Raw genomic sequence first — 17,942 nt, forward strand, 5'->3', positions numbered from 1 at the left:
TAACAAAGCTTTAAACTATTTCATGTCGACAAACACTATGAACTCCTTTGATGTACAGAAAAGATGCAATCAATATATTTACCACTAAAAGTGTTATAAAATATCACGTGATTTCTTTGGAATGTCAACAATGTAATGGGCGTAATCGTATGTCAATCACACACGGGAGCGGGCGAGTCCATTTTGCTAGGTAAGGTAAGCCTACGGCGCAAATAATATTTCAAATGTTTTCGACTTTAAAAAATCTGATTGATAGGTGTTGTTTAATTTATGATAATTAGAGATATTTACTTCTAGTTAGATGAATTAATATCCGTCTGCTTAAAGAATTAAATCATTTTTATATTTAGGTCAATCAACCTGTCTCAGGAATGTTACCCGTAGATTCTATACAGGCGTCTAATACCCGAATATTGAATTTAGAGGAGTCCTAGTGCACAGCTAGAGGTTTTTCGGGTAAGTTTTGACCCAAATTTTAACGATTTGATTATAAACATATGATTATCGACCTGTTAGGTCGTTATTTCTAATTCCGACAAAGTCAGAACACCGACAAACGCATATCTGCCTGTGTTCTCGCTTGTTATATACATAAGAAAAACTGGGCAAAACAACATGGCGGCGCAATTGTCAATATCGTGTAGGTTCTATGTAGCGATTTTCTCTTTTAATTCGTGAGGACTACCCTCAAACTAACTGTCAGTCGGGTTTGACTGTCATGATTTTAGTCACGGTGAACATTTCGCTGGCAACAGGTGCCCGAGTGTTGAAACATATTGTAAAGGTGAGACGGCAAATGCCGTGTAGAGCGGCCGCCTGTTGAAACGGGGTTTGGATTGCACACCACAAGTACACTCAAAAGTCTACTCTTAACGGACAGTTCTACACTTTGACCTTCATTTCAATGACCGACAGTTCCATGACTTAGCTTAGTAAAACCTAGGAATTGTACAGGTACCTAAAATGTGCTTTTGTTTTCTTATTTTGCAGAATTGGTTTCCTCAGAATGACTTAACTCATCAGAATGTGATTTTGTTCGTCAGCATTAGCCTTCTTTGAGTGATTTGGGAATATACAAGTGAAGGATAAATATTCGTTTCTTTTTGTTGGTTTGGATGTCTATTCATCAAATTGATGTAACATTAGTACTAGGTAAGGAGTACACATGGTAACACAGCCCTATGATTTCCCGAAAAGAGGACCCCACGTCGGGTCGCAGACCTTTGGTCATAAGCGGCCCGAATCGGCAGATGCTACACGACCTGAGGGACAGCCTCAGTCATATTCGTGGTTCTCATTCCGACCAATCGGATCCTTCACTTCCTAATCGGGCTGAGTTATCGCAGAGCACGCCGAATCTTCTTGAAAGCAAGTCCAGTTTTTCTCGTGATGGATACAACAGGAAAGCTCTGGCTCAGATTCGGAGTAAATTACGGCCGTTCCAGACGGATCGGAATGATGATGGAATGTCAAACAGTACAGGAGCTTCCTCCCAGGGTAGTGAGGAGGGGGAATCCCGAGGGGCCAGCCTGGAGGATACATCACAGGTCAGTAAATCTACAGCGCCGTAAAGTTATGAGAGGGAGGAGGTGCATTCATAGCCCTTGTATAGTCAATGGGAAGGAAAGAGAGAACCATTTTAACAAGAGCTTGGACTTTGGGTAGTTGTGTCAAACAGCAATGTGACGTAGGCCTGTCTATTTCATTGCTTGCCACTCAGCCATGGCTCTTTGAAATCAACACGATTTGTCTAGGGTCATTTTTGACTTGATTTGATGCAAGAAATAGATGGTTACGTCCTACTGAGAGTCCAAGGCCTTGTTAAAACGGTCCTAGTTACATCCAAAGTTCTTGTTAAAATGGCTCTATATCCATAGAACCTGTACTGTTTAGTCAATGGGGGATAGTTTTCATAGCAATGAGGGGATAGTATTCATAGCAATGAGGGGGATGTCTGTTTGTATATACAGGAAGAGGAGTATTGTGTCATGATGAATAAGCCATTTAATGACTTATCATGTATTAAGCTAGTATTTATGTTCCTTTTTAAGGTCTTCCGTTTCCAACGGAAGACCTTATAGTGATTGTAATGTTTCTTTTTATTATTATTATTATTATTATTTTTTTTTTCCCCGATTTTCTCAGAGATGACTGGATAGATTTTCTTGAAATTTTCAGGAATAATAGAGAATGATAAAATGTAGGAAGGATTTTTTCATTTTTTAAAAATTCATTTCCGGTCGTCCGTTTCCTGTCCCGCAATGAAAAAGCTTGTCACCTCGAGATCTCAGAAATGGTAAAGACTTGAACAACCAATCTTTGTACGATGATAGACCTGTGTATGTAGATGTGTTTAAACACTTTTGTTTTGTTCGTCGTAACTTCCGGTCGTCACCGGAAGCACTTCAAAAAGAGTTATTTAACGCATTAAATTCATTTTCCGTAAATTAAATATATTAGTATAATTCTATGCATAACTTATCTAAGCAATGTTAAATCAACAAAAAAATTCTACTTCCAGTGAGATATCTCAATCATCTCAGGTGACTTTTTTAAAACAAATTTTGTACCCGCGAGATCTCAAAAACTATGAGTGATCAAGACACGAAACTTTCATGGAAGATAGACCTTTGATTGAAGATGTGTTTAACCGGTTTCATTTTGTCTTCCGTCACTTCCGGTCCACACCGGAAGAGTTCAAACAAATCGAGCTGTTTATCAGTTTTTACCTGTTTTCCTTTCATGTTTTTAGTTAGATAGATAAAAAATAATGTACAATAGGCAAGTATACATAAACTATTTATGTCTTACAGTTAGATTAATGCATGTATATCAAAACGGAAGACCTTTTTGTTGCTTTTGCAACAAGAGTCTAGTTGTCAATTATTTTTTTTGGAAAATTGGATAAAAAGGTTTTATTTTTATAGATTGTAGTTTTGAATTTGTTTTGTTATCCAAGTTTTGGTGTCCAATCTGTCACATGGTTTTTATTGTGTAGGCAGCCTGTATGAGTACTTTGTGTATTGATGTCATTGTGTGTCCCCGTACAATGCAGTGTTCTATATTGTTTATATAGTTAGAGCCACTGAATGACCCTTTATCAAAACAGGTTGTCTCTGTGTATTGGTCTAAATATGTATAATTGCCCCTATATTTTATTATGTGTATTGGTGTAAGTATTGTGAATTGCTAATCTGGCAAGTTCTGTACATACAGATTGTACAGGACAGACGACTGTGTAGTCTTGTCAGGAGACAGAGACGGAGAGAGAAAGTTTGAGAGAAAGAGAGCGAAAGGAGAAAGAGAGCAAGAAAGAGGGAGGGAGGGAGGGAAAGAGAGAGAGAGAGCAAAAGGAGAGAGAGAGAGAGCAAAAGGAGAGAGAGAGAGAGAGAGAGAGAGAGAGAGAGAGAGAGAGAGAGAGAGAGAGAGAGAGAGAGAGAGAGTCTGTAACACAGAACACTGGTCTGCATTGTCTGTTCAGTATTATGTAAACAGGGACTTGAATGCTACACCTGTGCATTGATTGAAGTATTTAGGTCAGATTCTGACCTCTCTCAAGTTTTGATCTAGTGACCTAGCTCTGAACAAACATACAAGTTCAAGGATAAAAATGTAGTGATAAATAACATATAAAATTTATTGCGTGGAAAGTTTTTATGAAATTTAACCCTAACCCAAGTATCATATCTAGAATAGAGGCGTAATTTGAGGGATGAACTGATGAATTTATGCTAGATAGTTAAATTGTTTGTCATCTCTCTGTTACGGATACAGGGATTTGAACCAGCAACCTTAACATAGGCACAAGATTCAATGTAACCCAGACACAAGCTTTATGATGACAAAGACAAGTTATGAGCATCCCACTGATAAAAACAAAGTTTCACAATGAAATTATGTCACAAATTTTATTATTATTGAAATATGCAAAACAAAATTTATATTTGAAATAGACAAATTATTAAAATAGGCAAGTAAGATGTACATTGTACAAGACACACAGTGACACATTTAGTTTTAAAGAAAATGAAAATAACAAATGACAGGTCACCCCTATTAAATAGACAAAGTCAAGATATTGATAGTGGAAGTCCAGTCCCAAGTTTTATAGTGAAATTAAATTCAAATCACAAGTAAGGAAGTTCACTGGGAATAGACAAGTCAAAATGTTTAACAGTGAAATAAACAAGTAAAAATGTTCTAGAGTGAAATGGACAAGTAAAAAATGTTTGACAGTGAAATAGACAAGTCAAAATGTTTTACAGTGAAATCAGCAAGTCAAATTGTGTTTACAGTGAAATAGACAAATCAAATTTTTTTACAGTAAAATAGACAAGTCAAAATGTTCTGCAATGAACAGACAAGCCAAAATATTTTACAGTGAAATAGACAAGTCAAAATGTTTTACAGTGAAATAGACAAGTCAAAATGTTTTACAGTGAAATAGACAAGTCAAAATGTTTTAAAGTGAAATAGACTAGTGAGAATGTTTTGCAGTGAAATAGACTAGTTGTAAGTTTTGTAAAATAGTCAAGTCATAATTTTTATTGTATAAAAATAAGTTTAAAAGTTGAATTATAAACAAGTCAAAAGTTAAGCAGTGAAAGGCACAAGTCTTGTAGTTAGACAGACAAGTGACATACGTTTCACTGTAATAATGTATGTAAATTGTGATTAATTTTCACAGAGACAAGTGACATAAGTTTCATTGTGGTATTGTCTATTAATTGTCACAAGTTTCACAGTGAATTAGCCAAGTCACAAGAAGCAAGTCGCATATTTGATTGTGACATATGAGACAATGACAGACTGCTACATCAGAATAGCTCAATATGTCATTATTTTTTAATCATTTTATCTGACAATACCACTAACTCCCTCCTACATGGATTAATTATATTTCATGAAAACTTGCACCCGGAATCTTCGGAATGTGTTCTTGTTGTGTAACAAAACAGCGTATTATAGACTGACAAAACCCTAGCTATGATTCACATAAAAGCATAGTAAAGCAAACATAACTTAGTTACAGGTAGAAATGCTGGATAGGATTCAAACGGAAGCTGCAGCGATTTTCTGACAGTATTGCTATATTGTCCCGACCCTCTGTGATCAGGAAACACTTCCAAATCGTTTGTAGACATGTGTTTTGTTTGCATTATCTTGTTTAAATATGGCAAATGATGTAATACTTCATAAATGGAGCTAGACCTTTACTCCCACCTGTATTTCAATAGAGGAAAAAAAATAATTGTTATCAATGCTCCGGCCATTGTTGTATAGCAATTGATTAGAGTGCATTATAATTTTGTGAAATATTGACTGTAACCTCGGCTTACTCCTGTATTGAGATGTAATGTACAAGTATGAAAATTGATTTATTTTTTTTTAAATTATTGGGATTTTGCTGACTCATACCATTTTGTAATTTACACACCTGAGTTGAATTTTTTGTACCAGTGACTAACTGTTTATTATAAATAAGGACATTTTGGAGGATTAAATTTGATTTTAAATTCGATTGAGAAGTAATTAACAACATGTGTTGAGAAATATTGGAAATTTTTATTTTTAATAAATACTGTAAATTCCAAATTGAACACAAGGAAATAATATCTGCTTAAAATCGTGATAACAAACCCTCACAACTCTAAGAAATGGTAACAAATGGGTGCTTGTGATTTTATTCTTGTGAATTGATACTAAACAGCGGAATTAAGAACTTGCGAAAAATAAGAATTTACAGTAACATCAGAAAGAGAGAGAGAGAGAGAGAGAGAGAGAGAGAGAGAGAGAGAGAGAGAGAGAGAGAGAGAGAATTGGTATGCATACATCATGTCTTGTAAAGAAAAGTGAAGAGAATATAGAGTATATATTTTCATGAAGACTTTTGTAATAAGAAATACATAATGAAAAACAAGCATTAACAAAATTATATTTCTGAGAGAATATAGAGTATATATTTTCATAAAGACTTTTGTAATAAGAAATACATAATGAAAAACAAGCATTAACAAAATTATATTTCTGAGAGAATATAGAGTATATATTTTCATAAAGACTTTTGTAATAAGAAATACATAATGAAAAACAAGCATTAACAAAATTATATTTCTTTGCCAATTTTAAGGTGGATAGTACTGTGGAATTTTTGTTGCAGAGGCAGCAGTGACAGTTAGTGTTGACAGAACAAGTAGCGGCATAGTTTTCTTGTGTAGATTAGCCATGTTTACCAAGTGTTTTCCAGATCTTTTGATTCCCCTCCGCTTCCATTGATATTACTCTGTGTAATCATAAGGCATGAAATTCCTCATGTATATCTGGACGATAACAGAAAAGTTCAAATGAAATTCCTGTGTTTGTTGTAAATATAGAGCCTGCAGCCCCGGGGCCCTTTATGCCTCAGCACATCTGGGTCATTAAAAAAGAGAGAGAAAAAAAACCCTGCTAGACAATGCCGATAAATACCACAGCCAAAATTTTTTTTAATACAGCCATTACAGGTATGGTATAAAGACAAGTTACTAGATTTGATTCAGGGGAGATGAACTTAATTCTTCAGAGATACGAGTACCAAGAAAATAAAAAACTTTAATTGCGAAGCTTGAAGTCTTTGAAATCCTAGCTGTTAGAAGGACTTTAACGGGAACCTCAATGTCCCAATAAAGCAGAAGCAACTGGAAGAACCATTAGCATGCATTTTTTAAACTAAATCTGAGAAAAAAAATTATTGTACCATTAAAAAGAGGTCCATTGGAAAGTTACTTAAACCAATGACCACATTTAACATGCCATGGAAATAAAAGTTATCGGAAGGACCATTAAATTATCCCACTGGAAGGTAATGTGCATCATGCGACCTCTTATATTGTCTTTACCGCAGTCTGTTCTGTTAGACTCAAAAGCTGGGTGTATTGTACTGAATTGTCCCATTCATCTCCCTTTCATTCTTTTCTCATTCTTTCTCTCTTTCTCATTCATTTTCTCCCACCCTCATTCATTTCTCCCACCCTCATTCATTTCTCCCACCCTCATTCATTTTCTCCCACCCTCATATTCTTAAAATTGGTAGTGTCCATGTGATTAAATTTTAAAATTTTAATTTCATATTTAAAAATACATAAAAAAAAGTTTGTTTGCATACACACACGTATTTCTCTCAGTCTGTAGGGAAAGAAATGAGTCCAGAATTGATCTGTTTAGCTAGTTATCATCCACTTAAAAGACCTTTATTAGGAGCGAAGTTTAAACGCTGTCTCACCAGCTGTGGGTGAAAGAACAGCTGTGGACCGTCGTGAATCCATGGATAGGATAGATGCCCTCAGTCTCCGAACCTAGCCTCAGATCAAGAGACCGTAAAGGCTGCTGAGCCAGACTAGGGCATTGTCTGTATAAACTCTTCCTGTTTTTTTGGAATAATGAACTCTTTTTCTTGTTTCTTAAATGTGAAAGGGGCCAAAGTTGACTGGAGAATCTTTGGTGGGAAAGGTAATGCCCGAGACCACTGATTTTGGCTTTTTGTAGCCAAACATAGATAATGTATCTACAATGCCAGCCTATATAGACTGCTAGCAAACATTAATTCATGATCTAAAAACTCTTCTCCTCCTGTAAGCCCCTTATTCTCATTCCTGGGAATGTTTAAACTTTTATTCAGAGCAAAATGAAAGTGATTAACTCCTACACATTTGTATCTTGAATTGAGTTTTCATTAGGGCCCTGTAAATTTGACTCTTTGTTGGTAAATGAAGCAAAGAATATGCAGTCTGGTGACAAATCTCTAAATTATAGCTATCTAAAAATCATGTAGTTGTAAATGGAAGTCTTGATAAATGTTTAATATTTTATTTTGTTCATAATGCTGCAGTACCTTATTTATTGTTAATGAGTGATTGGAACTCAATCAGTTTCTCCTAATGATTCCTGACTTTCCATAAGTTTGTATGACGGGGAAGATCAAACCCCATTCCAGTCATTCCTCAGCCTAATTAACTATGCCATTAATTAGTAATTAATTCAACGTGTTACTGCTTGTTTTCCCTGACTGTACACTGTGAGTAGTTTCAGTACTTTGATTCTGTCCTTTGGTAGAGGTGCTGTATCTACAGCAGAATGACACTCTGTTGTTCGACCTTGAGAAATTTCTTACAATTCATATTCCAAATGACGTTCAAAGTTTTGAATTTCCATTTTTCTATTTCGTCATTCCGCATTCTTGCCAGTTTTTCATCTGATCCAGTCTTGATATTCATTCCTAGCGGTGCTCGACAAATCCTGCCGAGAACCTGCGTAAAACCTGCAGCATCAATTGAATCAAATGCTGACGCTCGGAAAAATAAAAAAAAAGCTTTCTGAAGTTATGCAAGAGTCTGCATCCACCAGACTGCGTCATGTTCCAAGCCTCCAACAGAAGGTGTGCTCGTTTTTTGGGGAAACAGAAATTGCTTAAAATTCAGTAGGAATGAAAAGTATACACGTCTAGTGAAAAGTACATGCATTGTAGTAGAACTTCATCATGGTACTGCTCTAAATAGGCGAAAGTTCCTCTAGTTTATATCACATTGCTTATCTTTGTGTATCTGAGAAAAGTTAGGGAAAGAACAGGAGATTAAGGAAGTCCAACCAACTGTGCACACACAGCATGCACTATCTGCATGTTGGTTGACAGAATACAAAGTCCACCCAAAGACTGGTCTCTCTCTCTCTGTGTGATGTTTCTGAAAGGGACATTAGATGTTTGAATACACATGTAATGGTCATTTACCTCTGTGTGCACAATAGAATACTGTTGAAGTAGTACAAGCAAGAGAAATAGAGAATTAATGGAGTCTCAGAGAGTTGTATAACATGCATCGTTTCTTAAAACTGCAGTAAACGTGAAAATACATCCCATGATAGTCAGGATTACTTATTGTGACTATTCAAGAGTGCCTCATGAATATTCATAAACTTAATGCTCTGCCATTCTGTCCTTTCTCGTCTTTGCTTGGAAATAAAATAATTCGCTGGGTCACTCAAGCCGATTAGCTCAGGTAAAATCTATGCGAATAATAGCAAAGGTATGTTTTTATCACCTTATGGAGAACTAGTCAAATATTGCGCGAACTGGTGGACTCTTGTGAATTTATGTATCTGTTTAAACATTCCTCGTTCCGGGCTCCGTGGACTCTGATATTTAAAAGAAAGAGAGAGATTTCTGTATGAAAGGAATGCAGGCACTGTGGTTATAAAACATGGCACTCTTCTGATGTGCACTCAGGTGTGAGAGGAAGCCCCAACCTCACCTGGGCAGCCATATTGGTCGCGTTTACACATAGAAAAAACACGGGATGAACTAACTCTCTTCGTTTAGAAATGAGATACGAGGAATTGAGATGTCAGTGATTTGATAAACACAGACTGTTTGTGTGTCTGCCTGTAAGTTGTCGAGGACTTCCAAACCTCCCAGTGACAATGACAGACGGAATGGGACTCAGGAAGCGCTACTTCAGGCCCAGCGACAATTCTCTTGTCTCAGAGGTAATACGTATTCCAAGACTTGGCTAATTATTAATCGACTCGAACTGTACAAAGAAAAAGAGACCGTCCTAAATACGACTGTGGAGTTTTTATTTAAATACTAAGATTTAAAAATACTGCCCAGAGGCAATCTAGAAAATGCAGGAGTTTAAACGAGGGGTTCCTTTATGTTGGCTGTGGTATTAGTGTTAGCATTGATCGAGGCAGATAGCATGTAGGAATTCTATGGGCCTATTCTGAAGCTATATATTATCCCTGCACTCGTTTCTTTGGTCACATTCATGGAATAAAAATAAAGCATAGAGGGGCGTTGTCACTCAGGCAATAAATATTCGAAGTGTTATTTTTAATAGAATTTTATTCTTATTTAGTCAGAATGCTCAGTACATTTTGTCATTTGTTTCATTGAAGTTTGTCCAATATTAATATCTCGCGTTGCTTCCACATACTCTGCATTCCAGGGCCCCCAAGCCTGTGGATCTCTGACAGTGTAATTTATTAATTTGTCAAGGAGTTGTGTTTTACTTGGCCATACTGTGCTATGTGCATGTGTGTGGGTATGTGTTTGTGATGTTGAAAAATCAAAAAGTTGAAGTTCAGGATAATCTGAGATACCACCCCCCCTAAACCCCCTTATTTATTTAATTATGAAATCAAAGTGGGAAAAGAAAATATTTGCAAGTCATCACTGGGTGTAATTTTTGTTGTGAAGAGATGTGATGCATCCAAAAAGTGGTTGGTTAGAATTTCAACCATGCAATTAAGTACATTCAGATCTATATAAATAGAAGCAATATTAGAAATGTAGCTGTTTGTGAACTCATACACCAACTATGTATGCTGATATTATAGTAGTTTATTCCTTTTGTCATGACAAGTTTTTCATTTATTTTTATATTTCCATTTTCCAGTGTCTTTTGTCTGTGATAACACTGCAATTCAATGTTGTAATGTATTGTCCAATATATTTCATCAATAATGTATATTCAATTGTACAATTGCTAAACATATAATTGATAAGAATCATTCTTTGAATATTTTGAGGTGATAAAATATGGTCGGGCATGATCAAATCTATCATAAAGCTCTATCATAAAGCTCTATCATATAGCCCGTCGGGCTTTATTAGTCGAAGATTTGATTACCCCTGACTATATTTGATCTCCACATAATATTTAAAGATTGATTCCTTATTTCTGAAACAAATCCATATGTATTTGTTTTCTTGCTCATGTAAGTAAGGGATTTTAATAAATTTGTTGTTTAATAACACCTGATTTATCCCTGAGTTTTGGAGACTCTCTGCGTTAAAAATTTAGGCTATTGATCACTGGGTTGTTGGTTTTTATTTTTGTAAAAAAAAACTTCATTTGCTCATGGTGATAGCACCAGTCTGTTTTGTAGAATTTTTTGTGTTTTCCTGGGAGAATTTTTCACAGTTTCACTGAAAAATGACCATAGTGAACTAACACATCAAGATTAAGTGGACATTTCATTGGTCAAACATGTGTGTTTAGTTGTTACATTGTTCACATCAATATAGAGAAATTTTCTGGTCGCTCCAGAAATTTATGGTTCCGGTGCATAGTTGTTAGATGTCAGTGTGATTAGACCTGGTATCTTGTACATTGTTGAGTTGATTCTGGTGTTTAGCTCTACCCAAATGGTATTTGTGGAATCTGCGACTGCTTCAGCTTAGGTAAGTCTAATGACCTCAAAATGCAATCAGTTGTGTGAAGAGACATTCCTGCCCTCGGGGACTTCATTGAGATGTTTGAGATTTCTCAAAGGATAAATACATTCCACGTTATAAATGGAATAAACCTCTTCCAAAATAGTCAAAGCTAAATATATTTAAACCTGTAACAAAGGGTGAATTTAGAGTAATAAATTAAAATTATGTGTCCTGCCAGTTATTTAAAAACAAAAACCCAGAGTCTTCATTTTTTTCTAAAAAAAATCATCTGAAAAGAATGACACAAAAATTACAGCTGTACAAATTTAATGTAGATAATCGTAACAAAGATTCATCAAGGTGAGAGCAGGTACTCTAGTAATGGAGCCAAGCGTTAGCTAGGGAAGTTCTTGGTTTCAGAGTGAGATATATGAGCCCGTCCTATGATATCGCGGTAGTTAAATCATTTTGTGGAAAAATCTATCAATACAGAAATATTTCCAGAAACTAATGTTATTGTGAGTTTCCTCTATCATATACCTCAGTGATGTTCAGCGTGTCTCTGTTTACTATGTCTAAAATTATCCCGACGTTAAATGTCAATTTTAGCTTGTGCTACTATACGTAAACAGAAATACCGCGATAACATAGAACCCGCGATATGATAGGAAACGAGTATAATAAGGTTCTGAGTCTGCCCAAGTCCACACAGTCCGATCTAAGTCCGGAACTTTGTCATTTTGTCCGATCTATGTCAGGAACTTTGTCATTTTGTCCGATCTAAGTCAGGAACTTTGTCATTTTGTCCGATCTATGTCAGGAACTTTGTCATTTTGTCCGATCTATGTCAGGAACTTTGTCATTTTGTCCGATCTATGTCAGGAACTTTGTCATTTTGTCCGATCTATGTCAGGAACTTTGTCATTTTGTCCGATCTATGTCAGGAACTTTGTCATTTTGTCCGATCTAAGTCAGGAACTTTGTCATTTTGCAACAAGTTTGGCCCCCCTTGTTTGACCTTGAGCAGTGAAATATATATTATCTATATGTGGCATTTAATGTATTGCAACTGCTCTTCTTTCAGAAAAAAATGTTTTAAACAATAGCCATGTACATACCATTGCTAAATGGGGGAACTGGGGTTTTAAATCTATTGTGTTACTGTCTTCTTTATAGCCAAGGTATTCATCGGTCAGGAAATTCCAGCTGAAAAGAAGTCACTTATCTGAATATCTGTAAACAGGGCATTCAAAATTAGCTTCTTTATTTCAGAATGTTCAAAGAAGTGAGAATACACAATTAGTTGTCGTGTTTACATGTAGATAGGCGTTCTTATTCAGCCTCTCGGAGTGAGGAATGCTTGAGAGATTGACAGAAAGACAGAGAGAGAGAGAGAAAAAGAGAGAAACAAATGCTACTTCTGTATAAATCAGTAGTTGTGAATAAGTTTGAATGTTATTGTTGTATAGAGTTGGTTGCTTGTATCGTGTTGTCGCAGGGGGAGAAATTCCAGAGTGTGTGTGATTAGTCAGTGTCTGAGGGTGAACTTATTTATTGGACGCTGGCCAGGGCCGAAGACGAGTGTGTACCCTACAGATTAATGGTTTAAACCCCTATTATTGCTACTAATTGCCTCAAAATGGAGAATGCCCCACACTGACCTTGGCTTTTTTGGCTGTGTTGAGTACTTCAACTTTATCATGTCCCCAAACTTTGAAAAAAGACTTGAAATGTCTCAGTTGTTAACACCAATATTTAAAATCAAAAATGGATGAGTTAAGATATTTCTGTCTGGCTTGCTAAGCTTTTCTTAAGGTTTAAGTTTGAAGGTTCAAATCTTTGTAATGAGTGACAGTGTTCACCAAATATTTTTATTTCTGTCGTATGACAGATTTTGCATGGATCAAGGAATATGGCTGAAAGCTTTGAAATGTTTTCAATGTTCACAATCCCAGTACATATTGATTTTGGATTGAGATTCCAGAATATTTGATAAGAGTATTTGGTATTTGGTGACACATGTAATTGTTTAGCCAGCTTTTGTGCCCTGGGTCATTTTGGCCCTGTATAAGTGGCCCTGGACAGCTGCTGTTCTAATCGCTCCATATTTACATATGACCAGTCAACTAGCTACATTGTTGGGTCATAAAAGTCATAAAAGATATGAATTTCTCAGTGTCGCATGCATATTGATCAGTTACTCTCAGAATTCAAGATGTTCTAGAACTATTCAAAAATGGCTGGAAATATATCTCACCAACCAAGCTACTCTTTTAAAATCAAATCAAGAAGCTAAATCCTGGAGCAATTAAAATTTCAGATCACTTCTTTCAAGTTCAATGATCTTTTTAACAACAGTTTTACATTGTTTTAATTTCAGGAGTTGTCTAATCGCCTGTCAAAGCTGAATGACCTGAAAGGGAAAAATGGGGTCAAAAGTACAAGTGAGACTTTTAAGCATATGTTTTATATTTTATGATACGTTTCTGATTTTTGGAGAAAAAAAACCCACTGTATAAGAAAATCACACATAATTCTGCACTGTCTTCTTTGTGATTAAATAAATGTTTTAAAAGAAGAATTATTTCAACTCAAAATTTGTATCTTGTATCCTTTTCAGTGGTTAACCCATATTCGAAACCAGTCAAAAGAAAACCCAGTTTTGAGTCCAAGTATGGCAAGGCGCCCTCAGAGCCGGACCAGCGGTCAGACAATGCCTCACCCCTCACTTCAGCTGCTGGGAGGGTACCCCCTGTGTATGAGGTCAGCCCAAGGACGCCCAGCTGTACTCCCAGTGTAACTGTTAACGGTGATCAGACCCCTCCCCCTGTCCCCCCTCGGGCCCCAATCATCACTTCCTCAGAGACAGTAGTCGTGGAAACCAGCGTGCCTGGTAACCTTTCTTCCACGGCCCGACTTCAGGCACCCCCTATGATGGTTCAGCCGACAGGGGGACAGGTACTGAAGACCAACCCCACCACCCCCCAACAGTATATTGCCTTCAGTACAGTTCAGGTGGCGCAGTCGACGCCCCCACCCCAATCCCAGAATCCCCCAACATCCTCCTCATCTGGCAGCGGTCCGGTCACGCCCCAGAGAGGAATGAGCCCAGTGGGTCGACAGCCAGTGATTATTCAGAACGCCAAGAGCCACCCAGTGCATTACAACTCTAGTGCTAACAGTGCTGGACAGAACACTGGTATAACAATAAAGTGTCCGCCGCCTTATAGTCAAAGTCAGACTACTAGAGCAGCCACAGTGAAAATATCTGGAAACAATTTAAATAGTGTTCAAATAAAGTTACCGAAGCCACAGGGCTCCCAACCCCAACCTATGCACACATGGGGAGCGAAACAACAGCAGATCGTGATGCACGCGGTAGAGAGTGTGGCCGTTTCTAAACCTATGTTACAGATGGCGACCGGTCCTGGTCAGTCACCACAGAACCCCCAGACAACATCGGGGAGCTACATATCGTCCTACCAGGCTCAGATCAATCCCACCAACAATGGGATTCCCTCTGCCTCTCAGCTCCAGGCGTCTAACAACATACAGATCCAGATCACACGTCAGTCACCCCAGATGTTGACCCCCGAGCAGTATGCACACCTCCAGACCCAGGGAACCAAGCGGGGCCTTCAGACTCGTATCAGCGGGGTTCCTCAGTACCCGAACCTCCAGTACGGAGGACTGTATTATAGGCCTGCCTCTGACACCCCCACCTCGACGCCGAGGTCAGACTCCCCGAATTCTTCACGAGCAACGAATCAGTCGCCCATGTCTATTCATTCTACCACTTCCACCCCCTCCACGAACTCTGATATTCCGGACAAGCCCCCACCTCCGTATCCTGGGCGGTCGGTGCAGGTGGTGCAGCCTATACTTCAGCCTGTACCACAATACAACCAGGCCCCCTCACAGTTTCAACACCTTCATCAGTTACAACATCAAATCACTGCAATGTCTACACATGTACACCAGGGGTTTACTCCCCTGCAGGGTCCCCATACAGTGGCACCCCCTGTGTATCACAGTGATAGCCCCCAGCCCCCCATTCCTCCCCGTGTGCCTTTAGTGCAAGTGTCAGAAAATTCTGAGGCTTCCCCTCCCCCAGTTCCCACCTCCAAACCAAATGTAGGGGTGGGTCCACCGCCGATACCACCCCCGCCCAACAAACAGACCCCTAATGTGACTGTGAATGGAAATGGTGCCAACAAGGAGGACGAGACAGACGAGACTTTGTCAACGGTGTCTGATGCAAGTAGTACTCAAGAGAAAACTCGCTGCACCTCACCGATGCCGGAGAGGAAGAACGAGTTCAAAGACTGTGATAGACTTCGCCCCGAGGGCAGGTTAAAAAACTACTCGCCCCAGGCCTTTAAGTTCTACATGGAGCAGCATGTAGAGAATGTTCTGAAGGCGTGTAAGGAGAGGGTGACTCGCAGGTTTCAGTTGGAGCGTGAAATGAACAAAGTGGGTCTCTCTGAAGATGCTCAGCAACAAATGCGTCGAATGCTAAATCAAAAAGAATCAAACTACATTAGGTTACGTCGTGCCAAAATGAGAAGAGACATGTTCGAAAAGATCCAAACTCTTGGAGTTGGAGCTTTCGGGGAAGTTTCGTTAGTGCGGAAAAGGGACGTTGGTCACTTATATGCTATGAAAACCTTACGGAAAAGTGATGTGCTAAAACGAAATCAAGTAGCTCATGTGAAAGCAGAGCGTGATATTTTAGCGGAGGCGGATAACGAGTGGGTAGTGAAGTTATATTATTCCTTTCAGGATCGTGATAACTTATACTTTGTGATGGATTACGTGCCGGGCGGCGATCTGATGGGACTTTTAATCAAATTCGGAATTTTCAAGGAGGATTTGGCGCAGTGTTACATTGCTGAATTAGTGCTAGCTATTGAAAGTGTGCATAAAATGGGATTTATTCATCGGGACATCAAGCCGGATAACATTCTGATAGACAAAGACGGACATATCAAGCTCACCGACTTTGGATTGTGTACTGGCTTTCGTTGGACTCACAACTCCAAGTATTACCAAAAAGGTGGGTGTTTATTTTGTATCACTGTACTTTATATGATGAAACAGTTTTGTGCTTAGATTGAGCTGTACTTTTATTGTGTCTTATAAGGTGGGTATGTAATGTGGTGTAATGCTGGACTTTCATAATTAGTGGATAATTATTATTCATGTTTAAGTAGAGATTCTGTGTGGGGTCGCCCTTCTGTATGTTATAGAACAGATTAGTTGATTATTGTATATTTTTGGATTATCAAAATTAGTTGATCATAGTGCATAGTGTATTAGTCAGGAAATCTGTATGAGAAAGACTAAATCAGCTATTTTTAAGTTAGCCTAAATTATATGCCATTCTTTAAGAACCAGTTTCTGAATCAGAAAGTTACAGAGATTGTGGATATCAGTACTTTCAGTACTTTGATTACATACTTTAATTCCCCAGGAACCTTAACATTTGTACAATGTGGAATGTCTGTCAACATCAGAGGACTGTCGGTTGACACAAGGTGGAATTTTAAAATTCTAGAGTAAAGGCAGGAGCAATAGAGCTTACCAGGGATGACAATTAATTCTTTGTGTCTCTGTTTTTTTGGAACTGAAATGATATTTCATATTGTGATGGTATCTGCTGGGTGCTGATTGGTATTTTGTGTTGAAGAATGTTTAAGAAGCCTGGATCATTAGAGCAGCTTTAATTTCCCCAAAGTGGTAGCTCTCTCCATGCCCTGTCATTCTCGGGACTTGTGGCTTTAAGGAATCCAATCAGATAATTTTCCAACGTTTTTATCGACCAAAAGAGGTTTTAATTTGTTTGGTTTGCCCTATCACAGTAGAACAAGAGACTTAATGACTTTTGGAATGCTTCGAAATAATTAAAGCTTGTCACAGACTCGCAGTAATGGCTTAAAGATTATTATATATATATGTTTAATTAAATTTGAATTTAGTAATTTATTTTTAAAAGCACTATGGAAGATAGACAGATGATAATGGGAGGGGGAGAGGGAGGGGGAAAAGTTGAGGGATAAAGGGAGGGGGAGAGGGGGGAAATGTTGAGGGGGAGAGGGTGGGAGAAAAGTTTAGGGATAGAGGGAGGGGGAGAGGGGGAAATGTTTAGGGGGAGAGGGAGGGGGAGATATTGAGAAAGAGTGGGAGGGGTATAGGGAGGGGGAAAGTTGAGGGATAGAGGGAGGGGGAGAGGGGGGAAATGTTGAGGGGGAGAGGGTGGGGGAGATATTGAGAAAGAGAGGGAGGGGTATAGGGAGGGGGAAAAGTTGAGGGATAGAGGACGGGGGAGAGGGGGGAAATGTTGAGGGGGAGAGGGTGGGAGAAAAGTTGAGGGATAGAGGGAGGGGGAGAGGGGGGAAATGTTCAGGGGGAGAGGGAGGGTGAGATATTGAGAAAGAGAGGGAGGGGTATAGGGAGGGGGAAAGTTGAGGGATAGAGGAAAGGGGAGAGGAAGGGGGAATATTGAGGGGGAGAAGGTGGGGGAAATGTTATTGGGTAGAGGGACGGGGGAGATGATGAGGGGGAAAGGGAGGATGGGGGGATATTGAGGGGGGAGGGTAGGGGAATGCTGAGGGGGAGAGGGTGTAGATGAGATGTTGGGGGTAGAGGATGGGGAGATACTAAAGTTCCAGTGGTCTCCTCGGGGGCGGAGACCACCACAGGGGAAGTTGAAGTAGACATGTGTCTCCGATCTAGTGCCACTACAATC

General features: G+C 38.6%; 1 protein-coding gene across 2 annotated transcripts in view; it reads left to right on the forward strand.

The window, feature by feature from the left end:
• The first annotated feature begins 273 nt into the window (after positions 1 to 273).
• The window catches only part of LOC128168773 (serine/threonine-protein kinase LATS1-like), a 30,149-nt gene continuing 12,480 nt past the window's right edge, over positions 274 to 17,942 (forward strand). The window contains exons 1-4 of one of the 2 annotated variants that reach the window (XM_052834923.1): positions 274 to 456; positions 991 to 1,547; positions 13,575 to 13,638; positions 13,815 to 16,250. In XM_052834923.1, coding sequence (XP_052690883.1) covers positions 1,182 to 1,547; positions 13,575 to 13,638; positions 13,815 to 16,250 — 2,866 coding nt within the window. In that variant the 5' untranslated portion in view covers positions 274 to 456; positions 991 to 1,181. Of the gene's footprint in view, positions 457 to 990; positions 1,548 to 8,528; positions 9,520 to 13,574; positions 13,639 to 13,814; positions 16,251 to 17,942 lie in introns of those variants that run through there. The other variant, XM_052834924.1, reaches the window with a different exon arrangement.

The sequence above is a fragment of the Crassostrea angulata genome, unplaced genomic scaffold, assembly GCF_025612915.1.
Source record: "Crassostrea angulata isolate pt1a10 unplaced genomic scaffold, ASM2561291v2 HiC_scaffold_47, whole genome shotgun sequence".
NCBI classification, from domain to species: Eukaryota; Metazoa; Mollusca; class Bivalvia; order Ostreida; family Ostreidae; genus Magallana; species Magallana angulata.